Source organism: Mastigoproctus giganteus, chromosome 7 (genome assembly GCF_048544385.1).
Source record: "Mastigoproctus giganteus isolate SK-2022 chromosome 7, ASM4854438v1, whole genome shotgun sequence".
NCBI lineage: Eukaryota > Metazoa > Arthropoda > Arachnida > Uropygi > Thelyphonidae > Mastigoproctus > Mastigoproctus giganteus.
The window spans coordinates 19,496,092-19,512,609 of NC_143581.1; the positions used below are offsets into that span (position 1 = coordinate 19,496,092).

General features: G+C 35.0%; 1 protein-coding gene across 1 annotated transcript in view; it reads right to left on the bottom strand.

The window, feature by feature from the left end:
- The window catches only part of Glg1 (Golgi apparatus protein 1), a 187,943-nt gene that overhangs the window by 155,523 nt on the left and 15,902 nt on the right, over positions 1-16,518 (bottom strand). Inside the window, exon 2 of the mRNA XM_090378712.1 lies at positions 12,950-12,988. Coding sequence (XP_090234838.1) covers positions 12,950-12,988 — 39 coding nt within the window. The remainder of the gene's footprint in view (positions 1-12,949; positions 12,989-16,518) is intronic.

Genomic DNA, 16,518 nt, shown 5'->3' on the forward strand with positions numbered 1-16,518 from the left:
CTGCATTGCTCAGAAAACTTTATATCTGACTGCACAATTACTCTCAGGTCTTTTTCATTTTCTACCACCCTAAGTGTAGTACCACACAGTTGGTACGTTCCTCTGGAGTTACTTCTACCCATTACAGTACTTTGCATTTGTCAATGTTAAACTTCAGTTGCCACTTCTCAGCCCATCTGCCCAAAATTTCTATATCCTGCTGCAGTAGCACACTGCCATTACTGTCATTAACAACACTACCAACCTTTGTATCATCTGCAAACTTCGACACTAAGCCTGATATATTTTCATCAATATCACTGATAAACATACAAAACAAAAGTGGGCCCAACACCGAACCCTGTGGAACTCCACTAATTACATTAGTCCACAAAAAGCAGTGTCTATTGATTACCACCCTTTTATCCATTGTAGCAACCTACAGTTAATACTATTCTGCTCCAATTTGTATAGCAGTCCATGCATAACCATATCAAAAACTTTCTTGAAATCCAAGTACAGTGAAACTTCCCTTTAACGGACAGCCATGGGGAACGAAAATCTGTCAGTTAGAGAGAAGTGTCCGCTAACAAGAAGTCTGAGGGAGAAAAAAAAAAGAAAGAAAGAAAAATCGTTAAACGTTTAATGTAAAATTAAATTAAAATATATACAGATTTTGCACGATATTTTTGTAAATAATATACAATTACATACACAAGAGATAAAGAAAAATCGTTAAACGTTTAATGTAAAATTAATTATATACAGATTTTGCACAATATTTTTGTAAATAATATACATACAATTGTGCTATGCATATTATGGCTTTATCTTAAGAAAAATACATACAGTAATCACTTATTTTCTTCTGCACCTTCTTCCGGCTGATAATTTTGTTTTCAACATTTGTTTGGAGTGAAGAAACCATCGAAAGTCCTTCAGTATCTTCTTCAGCTGCGAAAAACATTTTTAAATGATTGATTTGTATGAGCGCTTCTTCTATTTTCATCGGTGGTTCGTCGTTAATATGTTCTTCGACAAAATGACCTCCTTCCATTTCTTCATTCCCATTAGGAACTTCTTGAAAAATATCGATGATAATGTCGTTGATATCTAGAGCACCATCTTCTGTAGTGAGGTTCGAGTCTATATCTTTGTAGCCAGGGGCACTTGTAGCTGAAGTATCGTACATTATCAATAGATGTTGAAGTTCTTGTTCTTCTTGGTGCTCCACATTGCTGTTCACAACTTCAATTTTTGCGTTTGAGAAGCCAGACTTTACAAAACAGTTCACGACAGTTTGTTTTCTAATTGCGTTTACTGAAGAGGAAATCCATTGAATCACATCTAGGATGCTGAGTTTCTTTGCAAGGTCACTCGCACATGTTACATCGTTCATGTTTGCAATGAGATGTCTTAAAACTCGTTTTCTGTAGTGAAGTTTAAAATTTTTTTATTATCCCTTGATCCAAGGGCTGACACTCTGCAGATGTGTTTGGTGGCAGAAAAATGATTTGAATGTTGGACAATTCAATGTGCGGGTGAGATGCAGCATTATCCATGAAAAGAATAATTTTTCTGTTTTGACGAATCATGTTTTGATTAAAGTGACTTATCCATTCGCTCATGATATCTCGTGTCATCTACGCTTTTTTATTAGACTTCCAGTCAACATTCAAAAGATTCAACTTTATGCCCTTGAAACAACAACGATTTTGCGGTTTTCCTATAACAAGAGGTTGTTCAAAGTCTCCCAGCATATTTGTACACAATAGTACAGTCAAGCGTTCCTTAGAAATTTTTCCGCCCTGGCACTTTTCGTTTTTTAGACTCATTGTGTTTTCAGGAAGAGCTTTAAAAAAACAACCTTGTTTCGTCACAGTTGTAAATATCCTTAGCTTCAAAATCACAACATGAAATCTTCCAATTTGACGGTCCACTCTGTTACAACCCCAATCCACCTTCACCACTTATGGTTTTCCAAGAAATTTTATGCCGAGCTTTGAACTTGTCTAGCCATCCCACAGAAGCTTTGAACTCATTTACTCCCATAGATTTCGCAACCTCCAAAGCCTTTTCCCTAATAATAGGCCCATTAATGGGAATTTTTTTAGCACGTGCGCCGACAAAACCACTCATATATAACATTGTCAATTTGAAGTCCAACAGTTTTCGGGAATGATTTTTCAACCTGATCATTTTCGTGTTGCCAAAATTGTTTGAGCAGTTAATTTTTTTTCTTTATGATTTCGCTTACCTGCATCTTCCCGATTTTGAATTTTGCAGCGAGATTGTGAACACTATTTTTTTGCCAATCATACGCATTAATGAGTTCGACTTTATCTTTTAAAGTTAAATGTTTACGAGAAGACATGGCACACTGACATCCGACACTGAACAAAAATGAAAATACGAAAGTCCGACCAAATTCCCCCTCTCCCCCTGCACACACCGAATTCATCAGAAGTTTTACACGTGCCTTAAAATTCTTGAAAAAGGGTTTAGAACCGCGAGGTAAACCTTGATAAAATTCAGAGAATCGGAAATAGAAAATAAACACACGAATGAGGCAATACATGGAAGAAAAGGTCGTCCCGGAGTATAAACAGAAAAATTATTTAAATGTGCCTTTGTTTACATAAATTATAATAGGAATTAATATTTTTAAATTATAATTTCAATTAATGTTGATTATCCTAGAAAAAAGGGCCGTGAGCTCTCCCGCAGTCCGTTATGGGGAGATCAAATTAAGTGCTAATCTAAACAAAACAGTGCAGATTGCCTGTCCGCATCCGTTACAGAGAATGTCCGCTAGAGAGAAGCTGAAAACATGTTAAAACCAATAGAGGTGAGTTGGGGAATTTGAAAATGTCCGTTGTACAGAGATGTCTGTTAAAGAGAGGTGTCCGTTACGAGAAGTTTCACTGTATATGATATCAAAATTATTTTTTGCACCCAGTTCCTTTGTAACCACATCATAGCATCCAATCAAATTTGTCAAACAAGACTTTCCTTTAAGAAACCCATGCTGTGTCTGAATTATTGCTGCAGTCTTGTCTAGATGATCCTGCAATGCATCTTTAACCAGTGACTCCGTTATTTTACCCGGAACAGAAGTTAAACTAACTGCTCCTCAATTACCGTGTCACCTTTCATTATATAATATGATAAGAAATTAGAACAGTTCCAAGGTTAAGGGAGGGAAGGTTTTTTGATTTTTTTTTAGGAGCATTAGCAACTAAGGCCATATTGCTCCGGGATATGCGGTGGTCATTCCCTGACCTTTCCGCATCCTCCGTATTTGGTGGTGACGGGCTCGAACCCTGGTCTAATCAAGAAAAGTTTAGAAATATCCTATCTATGGATATTTCTAAACTTTTTAATCTGTTAAGGTATTATTAGATTGACATATAAAGTATTCAATAATTGATTGTGTTGCAATACTATTAAAATTAAATTACAAGGTCTATATAAAATTTCTACGATTATTACAAGATCTATATAAAATTGCAATGATTATTACAAGGTCTATATAAAATTGCTACGATTATACAAGGTCTATATAAAATTGCTACGATTATTACAAGGTCTATATAAAATTGCTACGATTATTACAATACTGATAATTAATTTTTGTTGATTAATTGCTTATTAAATTTAAGTTAGGGCTTTAAAAATTAAAGCCCTAAGATTTTAAATCTTGACTGGGACCCTAGATTTTCTTTTTCTTATTAAGAGGTTTGGGATCTTCTTTTTTGCTGATAACTTCTTAAGACATCTCTATGGATTAGGTTGTGATAAGTGTTGTAGAAGTTAACTCCTAAATGTTGATTACAGAGCTTCTGAAACATTTTATGAAGTAGGCTTCTTTGAAGATTCTTCTGGAGTAGGATGAATCTGTTGTTAGAACTATGGTGTTGGAGAAATCCCTTGTGCCTCCGCAGGAAATGGCATGTGCAGCTGTCTTGATTCTGCTGCATTGAGTGTCTTGTTTATGTTCTTGTATCCTTTTTTCAAGTCTTCTATATGTTTCTCTGACGTGGGCTGAGTTGCACCAACACAGGATAAGGTACACGGGGCCTATAGTGTTAGATGGTTAATGCTGCCTCCAGGACAGTTTTTGTTTCAGACAGTGAGATCTTGCATAGAAAGTAGGTGTTGTGGATTTTTCTACGATGCTGCTAATTCCTGGGATGTATGGGATAATGGTGTTGGTCTTAAGTTTGTCTTCTTTCTTGTGTGGAGGTCTGGAACTATTGTTTAGTTCTGTTGATGATGTTGTCTGTTAGTTAATGCTAGAGGATATAGGTTTTTTAAAGTTATTGCTTTTATGGTTGAGATTTCCTGTTCCAGTAATTCCAGTTGGCTGCAAATTTTTTGGGCTCTTTTGATGTAGGCTGACGATGGCTATTTTGATGGAAAAATGATTTGAGAACTTGTAGTTTAAGATACATCCTATGGAAACTTAGGTGGGTTTCCTGTATACTGTCATCTAAGTTGTCGGGATTTCTTGAGATGAGGATCGCCCTCATCTCAAGATCGCCCTCATAAGATACATCCTATGGAAACTTAGGTGGGTTTCCTGTATACTGTCATCTAAGTTGTCGGGATTTCTTGAGGTGAGAATCGCCCCCCGCCAAGTAAAAATAATCTAGTTTGTGAAAATTATTGCTCATTTTTTTTCCAAAGGAAAGAAGTAAAATTGCAATTAAAACTACTCTACAAGAACATATTATGAAAATATGTTTAATTCAAACCAAGTACACTGAACTAATATATTATAAGTCTTTTTATATTATTTTTATTAAATAATAATTTTTATTTTATGCATGTACACTGAAGTGACAGAATTCATGAATACCCGGTTCCTGGGCAACACAACTGTCACCCCTCTCACTAGTGGACAAACCCACCACTTAGCAGGTATATAAGTACAGTAATACCCCGACTTACACTACCCCGACTTACGCGAACTCGGAGTTACGCGGTTCTTAATTTTTTTCGTTTGGCAACGCTGCCGCCCACTATCTTCAAGGTCGTTTTTCATATGTTATCGATATACAGTGCGACGGCGGAGAATGAGAGCGAAAGATGAACAAAATTCAACTTTGCTGCTTTTATGTTTTTTATATCAGTGAAGGTGAAACTCATTTCACCATAATAACGTAAAAACCAACACAATTCCAGCTATCGGTATAATCGCAAATGCAATTAGATCGAGTTTACTACCAGTTTATAACAGATTTCACTAGCAGAAACGCAACTGGATTTTTATTGTTTTATGGTAGTAACCCCTAGAAATGTGAGGTGTTAATAGTGTATCTCTGCCTTTATGGTGTTGTTTATTCAGTTGCTACATGCGCGCAGCTTTGTTTATGCGTATCAAGCGTGCCTCCTAGTTTTGTAATTGTGCTTTATTCCCTAAAAATGAGTAAAATACTTAATTAAAAGGTGTGAAAAGGAAGCGTCCTGGTGAAGACACTGCAGATTCAGAAAGAAAAAGAAAAGCAATTATCGATAAACAGAGGCGGACTGGATCAAAAATTCTTACCCGGGAAAATTTATAGTGGCCTCATACTATGGTTTATGGCCAAAATCACACTGGCCCACCGGGGTTTCCCCGGTAAGGCTTATTGCCAGTCCGCCTCTGTCGATAGAGAAAAAATATGAAATTGTGAAACGCTTTGAGCGAAATGACAGACCACGTGATATTGCACGTGCTACAGGCCTAAATGAAGCAACGGCGAAAAGCACATGACAATTGCAAACTTGACAGGTTGAAAATTGAAAAGGGCTCAATTGTAAAGGGCTTAAAAATTTTAGAAAACATAGACTCCAACGAAGAACGCATTATAGCTACAAAGCAAGGAATAAAAAAATTATTAGATTGCTACGAAGAAATTCTGCGTGAAAAAAAGAAGGCGCTGTGTCGTCAGACGAATTTGTTAGATTTTATGAAGCCATCGACATCGAAATAACTTTTTTACGTAAGTCATTTGTTTTTTTAATACATATTTTGTATTAATATGTATAAAGAACTGCAATTTTATTAATATTTTTCTTCTAAACTAGTGTTTTTGTTAGTCCTTGGTCCCAATTAAGCAAAATTTATATGTATTTATATGCAAAGTTGTACCCCGACTTACGCGAATTTGACTTACGCGATTTTCGTCGGACCCACCTATCGCGTAACTTCGGGGTATTACTGTACACTGCATTCATGTAGACAGTAATTCAATGTCGGTATGGATAAACGTGGTGAGTTAACAGACTTTGAAAGAGGGATGATAATGGATGCCCGACATATGGGGCACTATTGCAGAGGTGTTACAGAAATTGCACTATCCCAGTTTGACAGTATCAAGAATGTATCAAAAATATGCCATTTCCAGAATAACATCTCACCGCGGACAGCGCTACGGGTGGAGAAAGGTGGTGGATGAATGTAGCTGGCGAAGTCCATCTTGCATTGTTTCAGCCAACTAGAGAGCAACAGTGGCACAAATCACCACCAATTTCAATGAGGGAGATGCCAGAAATGTCTCCACCGAGACCATCAAGCAATCTTTAGTCGCAATAGGTTATGGGAGCCACCGACCCACTAGAGTCCCATTGCTAACACCATGCCACAGGACTCTATGCCTCAACTAGGCAAAAGAACGTAGACACTGGACCCTGGATGATTGTAAATGGATTCCCTGGTCCAATGAGTCTTGTTTCCAGTTATTTCAAGCTGACGGGTGGGTGTGTATCTGGCGGAAACCATCGTGCACCCACAGGCCAATGGACTCTTCCAGCAGGATAATGCACCTCCTCACAGAGCCACGGTGACTAGAACATGGTTCGAAGAGCATTATGCAGATTTTACCACCATGGAATGGCCTCCCTGTTCACCGGACATGAACCCTGTGGAGCATCTTTGGGATGCTGCGGAAAGGTCCATTCGAGCTTTGGATCCTCCACCCAGGAATGTGACCGAATTATGGACAGCAGTGCAGCATGCATGGAAATACCTGTGGATACCATGGGATACCTACCCATTACTAGGTAGGTATCCCATGGTTTCTGTCCACTCATTGTAATACCACTCAAAATTATGTTCCTATTCTGTCTTATTAAATCAGCCATTTGTTTAATCCTACACTGCTAATGTGGCAGATGCCACATTAGCAGTGTAGGATTAAACAATTATAAACAATAAACAATTCCTATTACTCTGCGCAATCTGTGAGATGCCAGCAAGAGCTGTTTAACCCCTTCATGGATTATCCCGAAATATCTTGTTTTTAGTTTAAAAAGTTATTTGGAACTACACAAAATATCTCGGGATACAATAATACCCAAAGCAAACAATAATACCTCCAAATTTAGGACTGAAACATATTTTCTCGGGCATTTATCTGGCTAATTTTGCATTAGCCAGGTAAATTCCGAGATTTCTCAGGATTTTCTTATGCCTGGCAGCAGACAACTGGCTTTTGTTTTACAGTCGGTCCTCGTATAACATGTGTTTACATTACACAAATTCGATCATACACAATTTATAAATAGGGGAACGATATCTTATATAACACGAACCGAATTCGCTTATGCACGATTCGCCTTTGTGTTTACAAGAAATGGCGGTCAACGCAGAATCACCCCAACCAAACGCAACACGATAGGAATGAAGAGAAGATTCTGAAAATGTATTTGTTTTTTATATCAGTGAAGGGGAAACACATTTCACCATAATAACGTAAAAACCAACACAATTCCAGCTATCGATGTAATCGCAAATGCAATTAGATCGAGTTTACTACCAGTTTATAACAGATTCCACTAGCAGAAACGCAACTGGAAATTGTTTTATGGTAGTCACCCCCAGAAATGTGCTTTAGTAAAATGTGAGGTGTTAATAGTGTATCTCGGCCTTTACGGTGTTGTTTATTCAGTTGCTACACGCACGCAGCTTTGTTTATGTGTATTAAGGGTGCCTCCTCGTTTTGTAATTGTGCTTTAAAAATGAGTAAAATACTTAAAAGGTGTGAAAAGGAAGCGTCCTGGCGAAGACACTGCAGATTCAGAGAGAAAAAAAAAAAAAGCAATATCGATAAACAGAGGCGGACTGGGTCAAAAATTCTTACCCGGGAAAATTTATAGTGGCCTCATACTACGGTTTATGGCCAAAATCACACCGGCCTCCGGCCCACCAGGGTTTCCAAGGTAAAGCTTATGGCCAGTCCGCCTCTGTCGATAGAGAAAAAAATATGAAATTGTGAAACGCTTTGAGTGAAATGAAAGACCATGTGATATTGCACGTGCTACAGACCTAAATGAGGCAACCGAGAATTACAAAGAATGCGGAGAAAATAAAAACAACTTTCATAGCAGGAACAACTCAAAGTGTAATTAAAATCCATTAGATTAAGACACAAGAATTGGAAGAGATGGAACGGCTGTCTTTTCTATCTGTTTGGATAGAAAATCAAACAAAAAACAAGTTTGCTTACGATAGAAGCAAAAGCATTAGCAATATTTTATTACGTAATAGTCGTAATAAAATACGTAAGCATTTTATTACGACTTACGTATTATAATTTATACTTACTTTTATAAAATATTTAAGTATTTTATTACGACTATTTTATTTAATATAATAAATTTTTTATGAATAAAATACGTATTTTATTCGTAAAAAATACTTTTTAGTATTAAAAAATACTAAAAACACTTTATTATAATATAATAAATAATAAAAAAATAAATATTTTTTATTTATTATATTATAATAAAAAATATTATATTATTTTTATTACGTATTTTAATGGATTAAAATTACCAGATTATTTATTGTGTTTGGTAATGTTCTGGTTCCAAATGTGTGTTCAATCTTGGGTGGTCAGCACCTAACCCCACTTTTCCCATAGGGCCTGTTGTTTATATTGCACGATTTTGCATTGCACGAGGGTTTCTAGGAACACAACTATCGTGCTATACGAGGACAGACTACTTATATTGTACAGCAATGTAAGAATAGTAGCGTGCGTTCCTGTGCCGCCAGTAAACAAAATATAATTTGCTGTCCAAAAAAAGAATACTGAACCCACAAAAATACAGGAGACTCTCGATTAACCGGGACACTTCAAGACTCCAAATTTCAAAAAAAAAAAAAAAAAAAAAATCAACCAGATATCAAAAAAATTCAAGTAATAACTAGAATAGGTATAAACAGATATTTTGCAAGTCGTAAATAAGCGGCATTAAATGTCGTCATTGGGAGATTAGTGTACCTATTATCTTGCAATCCCTGCTGTCTTCACATCCGCCGCTCAAAAAAAAGAAAGAAAAAAAAAAAAGAGAGACCAAATGTTTAGTGCGTCGCGTCGATTGTTGTGTTCCGTTGCAGCGTAAAAGGACAAATTTTGTTCGTTATTTATGTCAGGGATGTCAATCTTTTTTATAGTAAATTTTTTTTTTTTTTTTTAGAAATCGCGAAAATGATGGGTAAACAAAAACTTGAAATTATTCAAAAGTTTGAAAACGGTGCATCCGTTAAATCTCTAAGGAATCATAATAAGGATGTATCAAAATGGCCAACCTTCAACAAGTATCACGCAGAATTCAGATTTGTCAATAATAATATAGTAGCAATATGTTATTAGTCATTCCCGAGTTATGTAAACTCGACGAAGTAAGAAGTCCTGGAACGTATTTCTTATGTATGTCGGGAACTTTTGTATTTTTGGATTAACCGGGATTTGTTTTTACTATCTATCCCGGAAAATCTAGAGTCTACTGTAATTAACAAGAATAATATCAAAAAATATTTTGGCACCCTTTTGAGCTGCAGCCCGTAAGCAACGTTTACCTCGCCTATCCAACTGGGGTGGCTGTGTGTCAGAATGCAGTTAGTTCGTGATTATTGCTTGTGGTGAGAGGTTACTGCTTGTGCATTCCACTTGATTTTTTAAATTTATTTATATAATGAGTAAAGAAGAGTTTTTCTGTTCCTTTCTTTTAGCTCAAGTGCTAATTTATTAAAAAAATCTGTATAATTTGCACACTTTTTGGCATACACAAGATAACTCGGGATAGCCCAAATGGGTTAATTACTCCCATGTATTTTCTATGAAAAAACTAATAAAAAACACAAAGTATTTCCATGATGCATACTTTTAATCTGTAAAATAAAAAAAGTCAATCCGTTACAGCACATTTTCCAGAAAAAATTGTCCTGGGAAGGGGATAATCTTGTCACAGAGCTTTGGTTTCACTGGTTAACATGAATAGCAGTTAATATGAGCTGACAAAAAACACATTCACATTTCATCTACCAGATGCCATGTGGACACCTGCATTTCAATTCAGGGGTGACAATAAAAATATTTTAAACCTTCCTTATTATTATTATTGGTTTCTTTCATTTATTTTTGTTTGACATTTTCCAATTAAGTTTATAAAATCATAATTAATACAATGTTAATTCTTGTAAAAAAGCAACAGTAAAAAAGCTTTTTTTTTTTTTTTTCATAATTAAAATAAGGCGTGAATTTTAACAGGAATTTAACAGTAATGTGAAATCAGTGAATTAACAATAACATGAAATCAGTGAATTGTAACTTTGGATTACACTGTTATTCAATAATAATTTGAATATAGTTCAAGAAACTTCAGCCCACCTCACAATATTTTAAAACCTCCATTAGAATACATTCACTTGCATGGTGTCTGGGAGATACCACACAAGCAAATACAATTCACTGACTGACATATAACATTACTATGAAAACAATTATAAACTTTCATGAAAGTATCCATTTTCACATGTAAAATAAAAAACAAAATATCTGCCTGCAAATAAAAATCTTATATGTCTTCTAGCAGAAGCCCTATGCAATATTTATAACAATTTGCAAATCTTAGCATTTATGCCTGTTTAAAATTTTGCCAGTCCTCCTACAGTTGTAACAGAAACTCAGGTGAATACTAAGTAAACAGTTGCTTAACACTATGGTGGATAAACTATAGCTGTATTTAATTACATTAAAATAAGACACGTTATATCAAGGAAATGCAAATGTAGAAATTTCTGCACGTTATGACAGAATATGGCACCGATCTTCATTAGTGGTGTCTGGACCACTGGATCTTTTGGTGCTTTTATTTGGATAGGTTACTAAGAATAAGGCTATGGTCATGCAGAATAGTATATAGTTTGTGCAAATTATGTATATTATATGGTTTTCCTGTTTTATAGGACAGAAAAATCAGTTTCTTAAAATTAAACAAGTTGAATCAATGTACCAGTGCATTACATTTTCAGCAAATTTGATTTTTTTAAATTAAATTTTTCCATTTCTACAATTAATAGAAGTGAAAAATAATAAATAATTAACTTTTCACAAATTCGTTACTTACCATATAACTGATTTCCCCCCCCCCCCCATTTCACTGCATGTACCTCACAAAGTAATATTCACTCAAATTTTTATAATGGACTTTACTTATTTCCTCCTGGAGTTTGATAAAAATTTAAATACAATGAATTGAAATAATGAATGCCCACTAAACACATGAATGCAAATATTCAGAGAACACGTTTAACCGAAATTCTTACTGATTGTCAAACAATTGTGTACACTCAAAAAATGTTTGCCAGAGCTGGGAGGGTTTGAAATTGGAATTCAACTTAAAATTATAAAGGGACCAACTGAACATAAGCTGAAACTTTGATCACACCTGATTTTTCCTTCTTGAATAATACCTGAACATACTTTATACTGTAACAGTGAATCTTAGTTTTCTTATGCATCATGATTGTACAAGTGTCTTCACAAACCAATACGCATGAAGTGCAGGGTGAATAAGTCAGAATAATATTTAGAAAAAGCATACTCCCTCCATCTGAGATTGGATTACTACAGCCCAACTGAAGAGAACTTCAAGAATACCTCCAGTCTTTAATGGAATTCAAACTGAGACCTCTCCAAGTGAGCAACAAGTGGGGAAAACCTATATGTGAGTGAGAGCTTCGTGTTAAGAATTAATACATTAAGCCATCGATAACATTGATATGGAAATTCTGACCTCTTCTTGAAATAAGAGGTTTCAATTTATATATATATAAAAGTACTCCTTCACAGGAGTACTTCAACACTAAAAACAGAATTATGGTTTATCAGCATATGAGTTTTCAAAAAATAAAAGAAGTGAAATAAAATGTCTGCAATAAAATTAAAACAAGTATCACCTTACTAAGCTTTAACAAGTACAGGCAGTTTCATTATGTAAAGAGTGAATCTTCAAAATGGTTTGGAAAGTTCCTTATGCGTAGTTTCAAACTGGCCTGATCAAAGGTGGTCTGGGTCAAAAATTGTTACTGGGGAAAACTTGTAGTGGCCTCATACTAGTATTTATGACCAAATTCACACCGGCCTCCATCGGTCCCCATCCTCTGACTTGCCAGGGTTTCTCCAGTAAGTCTTATGGCCAGACTGTCTCTGGGCTATTGATCCACTGGAAGTTATATGAAATCAAATACAACATACTGTCACACCGTTTCTATTCAATATTTTCCCAAAATTTTAAAAGGAACTGTGATAAAAAAAAAAAGTACCTGGAAAACAGAGTTAATCATTAGTGAACAGAATGGAGTAAATATAACACCTATTTATATGTTATTTTTACAATGAGCATGGATAAGATTCAACTATGAAATAGCATACAGGTAAGACACCAATGTACTCAAAATTTTTAACCATTCCAAACAGTGATACTATAACCACTCTTTACCAGAAGATATTCACTAATGGGAGAATTTAAAGTAATATTTATTAATTTCATTTATTAAATAACCTCTTCAATTGAAAATCATCCATTAGTAGGTTTTTGTTAAAATAAAAATAAGATTGTTCTCTTCAGCTGTCCTACATAAAATTATAATAATATGCTAGAGCAAAAGCAAAAAATTAAGACTCATAGTACTTACATGATGACATGCTGGATCTAAATCAGCATCTTCTTTCCTCTAAAAAAAGAAAATCTAAAATTAAATTTTTACTTTTTATTTATTTGAAGAAAAAATGTCTTCACTCTGTCTATACATATGAATATCAAACTGAAAAATTTATTTTAATGAATTTACTTATGTATATCTTAGTGCACTTGCATCATTAATACACAGCCAATTATAGATTAGTAAATATTTGCAACAGCGGCATCATTTAAGTTACATCTCATATTGTGAATACCTTCATGACGGGTTGCCACGACATTGCACTACTTCGAATAAGTAACGCTTCACCCGAAGGAGAAGACTGTTGTTACTTATTCTCAGTGGATACCACCACCCAGATGGCACCGTTTCAGGGCTATTTGGCCCTTCTTCAGTGGGTGAGTAGGTACCCAAGTGATGTAATGATGACAAAACAGTTGTGAAGTATAAATCCACAATATGAGAGATGCCTGATGGTGTATGATATAAGTTAGGACTCTAATGCATTAAGGGCTTATGCCTCAAGCTGCGAAATAAAAATGTCATGGGAACTCATCGTGAAGGTATTCACAATATGAGATGTAACTTAAACAATGCCGCTATTGCAAATATTGGCTAATCTATAATTAGCTGTGTATTAATGATGCAAGTGCACTAAGATATACATAGCCTAACTCTTTCACAACTTAAGGCATAAGCCCTTAATGCATTGAATTTACTTATGTAAAAACAAAATGTGAAGTAAGTATACGCAGTCATTTTAGGAGCAATAATGAGTAACTTAATTATGCTATTACTTTTTTTTAGTGCATACTATCATTACAGTGTACAATAGCATTGTACACTGTAATGATGAAATTGATAAATACCTGTATATTCTAATGAATACAGTAAACCCCCGATATTCGCGGTCGCTGATTTAATACAAAATGAAACCTAAAAAAAAATGTGAATTTTAAATCGCCGTGAACATTTTCCGCCACAAAAAACATGGGCATGGCTAAAATCATCTTTCCCAGTCAAAACAGCGCTCAGTGGGTGGGGGGAGAGGGGTGACAAAATCGCGAGCGTGGATGTTTCTCACTAATCCTTGTTCAGTATGTGTTATGTGCTTATCATGGAAGGTTTCGTCATTTGCTTTTAATTTATATGCTTATAAATTGAATAAATTTATCAATTTATAAATTGATATGCTTACAAAAGTGAAAAATCTAACGTTTTGCAGTGTGTTAGTGTAAACAGACTTTTTCGAGTGTATTAATGGTAGAAAGTGACTTTATTGTGGACAAATTCTTTTCTAACCCCTACAAAAATATGGCTACGAATAACAAGGGAATTGTGAAAAGATCAAAGAAGGTGATGACATTAGCAAATAAAATTCAGTTATTAGACAAAATTTCTAATGGTTAAAGGAACTCGTCAGTGGCAAAACATTATAAAATCAATAAGTCAACGGTACGATCAATCAAGAAATTGGAAGAAAAAATCCGCCGTAGTGTCCGTGAAAACGCACTAATTGCTTCAAAAATTTGCTCTGTAACTCGTGATGTTAAATTTGAAAAAATGGAAAGGCTTTAAAACTGTGGATAGAAGACCGAACTGAAAATAAAATTCCCTTAAGTTCACTCATCATTCGTGAAAAGGCAAAAGACTTATCAACACTTTAGCGAAACTGGTGATAGCACTGGCGGGATAAGTTTTTTAGCTATAGCAAAGGTGCTGGATTGAAAGATTTGTTTGAAATTTCTAATAAATATTACATTTAATATTAAATTGTTTCTTATTTTCATTTCAATGCCTTATGCTTACATTTCACTATGTACTGTCACTATGTTCACTATGTCATATTATCAAGGTATGTATAATACATTCATAGACAAAATTTTAGACTAGTTTTTCTTATATATTTCATACTTTGGAATGGAACCCCTGTATTACTATGGGGACCATAACTCAGTATTCGCAGCATTTCTCAGGAACGTAACCCCCGCAAATAGCGGGGGTTTACTGTGTACAGTTATTTATCTGAAAAAATATTACTGATTTTTCTGAAACAAGTGAATTTTCAATGCTTCATGGAATGACTGACTACTTTCCTGATAAAGCAGAAAGCACAAAGAACGATTTGCACTTTAACAATGCAAAATAATAGAGATTGATCTACTGTGTACAGCTAGGCCTCGCATAACGCGAGTTCGATTAACGCGATATTTGGTTAACGCTATTTGAAAAATGATACCACTTTTCACTTTACAAATTCTCAGTTAACGCGATCTTTTTTTTTTTTATGCAATAGTTGAAACAGATTTGAATTGCCCATTAAGCTTACCGCGAGTTGTACGGTCAATAAACGTTTCCCTGCTGCCCGCCTCGGTGTGTTCCATCAACCATCGGAAGAAGACGTGTTTGTCTCCTGCTAATAAAGTCAATGCAGCCTTGCATTTAAAAATTCAAATTTTTAAATGAGCCAGATGAAAATGTTACCGTGAAGGAGATAACAGTAAAAGAATTAGATGAAATCTTTCATATCGCATAGAACTTCAAACAAAACGTTTGATGTTCTCTGCGATATTTATTTCGCCAGGGCCCAGAGAAGATTGTTGTTGGCTATCGGAAATTAATTGATGAAATGAGAAAGTCAACACTGTTCAAATATTTCCGCAACAGTAATTTCTTCATTATGTATTTTATGTCAGAGGTTCCCAAAGTTTCTCGGTTCACGGCGCCTTTAATGTCTCAGTAATTTTTTCAAGGCGCACCCAGACCAAAAGAAATACCTAACAGTTTCGTTTAGTAGTTAGGTCCAAACAACTTAATAAGAAATGCTGAAACTGTGAACTACCTCGAGCTAGTAGTTCGCGAGGTGTCCAACAGATGTCAAGTATCGCTGTGTTTCCCTCGAAAATTTAAAATATTCCGCGCCGCACAGTTTAAGAACCACTGTTTTATGCAATAAACATTTAATTCCATAATTATTTTCATTATCTTTTACATTATATACAGTTAAAAAGTTATTTAAAAGGTATTTTTAAAATTCTTTATGGACATTCCAGAAGGTCAAGAACCAATTATAATTTTTCCTATTGGTTATTATATTCGATTAACGCGTTTCCACTTTGCGCGATGCGCGTGCGGGACGAATTAATCGCGTTAATCAAGGCCCGCCTGTATTTCAATACATCATCTCCAGCTTTTGAAACCAGCTTACAGAACTGGAAAACTGACATATTCAGCATTAATGAGCCTAACTTTTTTTTATGGGCTAATAGCAGAAGCCTACTACAACAAAGTAAGGCAGCATATGTACATTTTTAACCTTACACTGATTTTGAATGAATATTTGGGAAAGCACCACTAGAAAGGCATATCACTTGTATGATTGCTAAAATGATATTTTCCAATTTGTAACCAATACATGTGAAAAGCAAAAAATTGTAAAGTAAATAAAATAGCATGAATGCCATTTTATTTTACAATAGATCTCTCTCTCTCTCTCTCTCGCTCTCTATTTTGTTTGCCAAGAACCCCAAGGATCAAAGTGAATGGGGGAAAAAAAAAACACT